Below are 4,668 nucleotides of genomic sequence, written 5' to 3' on the forward strand. Positions count from 1 at the left end.
CCAGATAATTTAAAGAAGAGAATTAATATACTTGTTTGAATGTTTAATTTGTACTTAATTTTTTTTTCTCAATTAAATATTTAAGTTTAGCTTGAATTTGGTACCAAAATCAAGCAACGGTATATGATCCAATAAATATTTGACACGTGTACTTTAGCAAAAAAGAACATAACTGCTTAATTGGAGAAAAAAATGCAGGTATCAAATCGATCATTAAAATTAAACTGAAGTGTTTAATTGGGACAAAAAAAAACTCAAGTATTACATTGAAAAAATTAATGTACCAATATAAATATTGAAACCAAACTCATGTATCGAATTAAGAATAAAAAAAAATTTAAATACTAAATGAAACATTAGAATAAGTCAAGTACCAAATAATATATTAACCAAAAAATAATCTAATCATCCAACACTGATTTCCATTAAATAAATTACTTCTTCAACAACTAGTAGTACATGATATAGATCTCACACACACATTAAAAAAAAAGTGAACACATTGGTGAAATATCACTTTAACCCCCAACATATTGTTTCCATCACAGACTAAACCATACAGTTTTTTTTTTCACTACAAACACCAAAACAAAGATATTATAGCACAACACAACTTGAGTCTTTTCTTTTAGCATTTAGGGAAGGGAGTACCACAAGTGCTAGCAACTTTCCTTGCATTTGGGGTATTAATGAATTTCTTGAGATTAGGGTTCTTAAGATATTGGCAAAGGCAAGGCTTTTGCTCTTTGATCTTACTGCAACATAACTTTGATGGTGGGGATGATGATGTTATGGCACTCACACATGAGCTTAGCTGTGTTGGGCTACATGTTACAGCCATTGACACCTTTGCTTCGGCCAGTAGGAGGAGGACCACCACTGCTGCCGCTGAGAATGCCGCCGTATAGGATGCCTTCTTCATGATGATGATGCCCTTTGTTCTTGTGTTTTTTCACTCTCTATGTGTATATAGCTTTGATGTTTTTGCTATGAGAGGTATGGTGGGTGTCCTTTGTAATTTATAGGGTGGAGGGTATTGGGTGAAAATGGAAATTTAAGATGGAAATTAGTGGCAAATTGCAATTTTCATGTAGCATTTACAGAGAGAAAAAGGGGGGGGGGGCGAATGTGAAATATACATTCAGTTTTGGCCCACTTATTTTTATGATTAAATCTGTGGGGTTTACTAAATGAAGAAAATGCCTAAATAAAATGAAGGTGTGAAATCTAAGCATGCAAGTGAAAACTACTTGACCTAATGATTTCAATTCACTTTATCTGACAAAAACAACCATCAAATGATTTCATGAATGTATAGCTATTCTATTTTTCTATTACCATTCCAATTTCACCGACAGTTTTGATACGACAATTTATGAGGACATTCATAGTCAAGTTTTCCACAATATGGTGCGGAATTAATGAAAATGACACTGTATTTCAGCACAAGCTTTTTTGGCATAGAGTCAAAAGTTTTCCACCGAAATGAGGTTTTTCCCTTGTCTTGCTCGATAAGTATCCACATGTCTTATATGCTAGCATGTCCGACGAAATTGGAGGATTTTAAAAATATTTTTATATAAAATATCGAATTTAATTTACAGTAACATCATGAGAGGTGTAGAAAATAACTACAATAAAAATTATTATTACATAAGATATTGATTTTTACAATAGAGACCGTTCACACCATGAGAGGTGCAAAGAGCAGTTACAACAAAAGTGATTCGCATTATAGGAGATGTGAAGAATCATTAAACTTAGAGGTTATTTTGGAATATGTAGGATGGATAGTTAAGCAGATTAAGCTTTAGGTCTCTTTTGTCATTTTACCTCAGTGATGAAGGATAAGGGATAGGGGTTGGGTGTGGGTGTGGGTGTGGGTCGCAGCCGCGGAGTTCCCTCTCCTTGAGTGCAATGATAGGCTGAAGTGTGTCAACTGGAGGCATTATAGGAGTTGTGAAGGGATTAAACAAAGTGTTTGCTGGATATGATGGATTGAAAATGTTATTGTGTGGGTCTATTGAGTATGATGCTTAAGCGAGGCCATAAGGTCGAGCTCTCCTAGTGAAGCTATGGCGAAATTATGTATCGTTAGTCTCTGTAATGATTAATTATTTCGATAACGGGAGTCTAAATCGAACAATTATTGTTGTTGTGAGAAAGGATTAGATTTGAGAAATTAAGAAAATAATTTTGTAATTGTTTCAGGTTAAACTATAAATTTGTTGAAATTTTTTTTCTTCTAAATTACGAGTACAATCACATTTTTAAATTAAAAAAACATATCCATTTAATTATTATCAAAATTAACTATTTCAAAAACACTATTAAACTGATAATCAAAATATATCTAAATTAAAAAAATTTAAATTTAAAAGAGAAAAAAGAAACCATTTAAATTCAAATTCAAATTAACTTTATTAGATTGATTGTGACACTGATTTATGTGTTTTTTTATTTCCTCTTTTTCACACCTCTCTATGATATATTGTCAATGATTAAACATAATTTTGAAACATTATAAAATGGGGAAATAGGTGTTTTTATACCATTCTAAATTAAAATGCATTTACCAAATCCCAAGCTTCAAATTAGGGTTTACAATTCGAAATCAATTTCATATTAAATTCTTTAAATATGATTTATTATTCTCTTATCACTATAAAATTCGTAATTAAATTTATTAAGTTTTTACTTATGTTTATAAAATTTAATAATCATTTGAATTTTATAAATAATAAAAAAATAACTATAAAAAGAAACTTTACCTCTCATTTATAGATCAAATTTGATTCTACGAAATTAAATTTAATCATGAGACACAACTCATCATGAATAAATTTTCAAACCCATTTTGATTGAAATATTATAGAAATATATATAATAGTGCCCATATTAAGGGTATTGTAATTCTTTCCTTTTTGGTGATGTTTCATAATGTATTTTTGGTATACATTGTGGACTCACATGCCTTATTCATCATTAATTTGCATTTCCATTTGGTAGGAAAGAAAAAAGAAATTAAGGATATCATATTTGTTAATTTAATGATTAAATTTTACAATTAACTTTTCCTATTTTAATTTGTAAGTTAAAATACGTGCATATTTTGTACATTTAAAATTTAGTTATCGTGTTTTTCATATTAAAAAAAAATGTAAGTTCAATTGTTAACATCATTAAATTTTTTTTTGACAAATTTAATAAAAGAATTTTAATGGAGTTAAATTCCAAAAAAAAATAGAAATTCTAAATTCTAAAAATATGAAAATTACACAATCTTGGAGTATATCTTAACTTAATTTATATTAATCAGAAATTATGTTCTTATTGAACATTAAATTGTAACTTATTGATTGGACGTTCATCTTCACTAAAAATAGTCTGGATTTGATTTTCAATTGTATCGAAAAGGAAAAAAGATCATGCACTTATTATCATCTTATAACACATTGGTTACACTTACACAATGATAAAAGAAATCTTTGGATTTATATTTTACTAAAAAAATATCAACATTTTAAATTAATTTAATTAAAATGATTAATTAAATAATTATCAATGATATATAGTTTATGAGAAAAAAAATTGACATTAAGCTTTACAAAAAATACAAATTAAACGTGGTACGTGGTAGTCCTACTTTTTTGTCCACATTGTTTATAATTAGAGCCATTTTCTGGATTTGCTCTATAATTAAAGTTGATAAGATCATAATCACTTTTTTTTAAGTCCTTGTATTTTTTGTATATTTGTATTTAGTTTATTTGTTTGTTAGATTTCAAAATTCAGTTTCAATTATCATTAAAATTCTTCTATAAAATTTATTGATTTGATATTTTAAAATTTTTAAAAAATATTCATTTTAATAATCCTGTAACAAAAGAAAAAACGTAATGAATTGGAATTTAACAGAAGAATTTTAACAATTAAACTTATATTTTCAAACTCAAAAATTAAAAGGCTTAAATTTCTTAAAACAAAAATTGAAGGACTAAATTTTAAATATATAAAAAGTAGATGAACTTATAGTATACTTTAACCTTATTAAGCTAGCATGTGAATTAAGGAGAGTTGTAATTAGTAAGCATGCTCTTAATTTATTAATTCCTTTTTGACAAAACATTACATCTTATGTCATTTTCAGAAAATTGATTATCTGATTGACACCGCTAATTTTTTATTCAGATCAATTCAGTCCAATCGTTTATTTTAAAAAGAAAAATTTTAAAAAATCCGGACTGATATTGGGCTTTAATGATGATATGTACATGCCACAACCAAGGCATGAATTCTAATGCTATGATTAACTCCTCATTGCAATTATTTACTGCAATTATTACTTTACTTTCTTGAATTTCTTTTTTTACTGCAAGTAAAAAGTTTCTAATGGTTATTAAACGTCTCTCAGTATTTTCTTATTTAATTAAATGTGGATTATTTACTCTAAAAAAAGAAGTAGTAAATAATTTATACTATTCAAGTTTTTACTGATATCTGGTGGTTCAAAATTTTAACCCATTGAATATTATTAGAAAATCCCTCTAAGTAATTTAATTTTAAAATAAAATAAAATACTTATATTTTTTAAGAATTTGAACTTAGGTATATCAGAATTTTAGAATCTCAATTTTACCGACACAAATAAACTCTAATTAATAAAAT

General features: G+C 27.2%; 1 protein-coding gene across 1 annotated transcript; it reads right to left on the bottom strand.

The window, feature by feature from the left end:
- Window positions 1-402: 402 nt before the first annotated feature.
- Window positions 403-1,003, bottom strand: LOC107930957 (non-specific lipid-transfer protein 2). The gene has a single exon (XM_016862734.2). It carries the CDS (start codon window positions 920-922, stop codon window positions 629-631), a length of 294 nt encoding a protein of 97 aa, XP_016718223.1. The 5' UTR covers window positions 923-1,003; the 3' UTR covers window positions 403-628.
- Between the last annotated feature and the right edge of the window lie 3,665 nt (window positions 1,004-4,668).

This window comes from Gossypium hirsutum, chromosome A12 (genome assembly GCF_007990345.1).
Source record: "Gossypium hirsutum isolate 1008001.06 chromosome A12, Gossypium_hirsutum_v2.1, whole genome shotgun sequence".
Lineage (NCBI taxonomy): Eukaryota > Viridiplantae > Streptophyta > Magnoliopsida > Malvales > Malvaceae > Gossypium > Gossypium hirsutum.

What these genes read in the sequence shown, in the direction of transcription:
- LOC107930957 (XM_016862734.2), bottom strand. Translation starts at nt 922, where the DNA reads ATGAAGAAGGCATCCTATACGGCGGCATTCTCAGCGGCAGCAGTGGTG.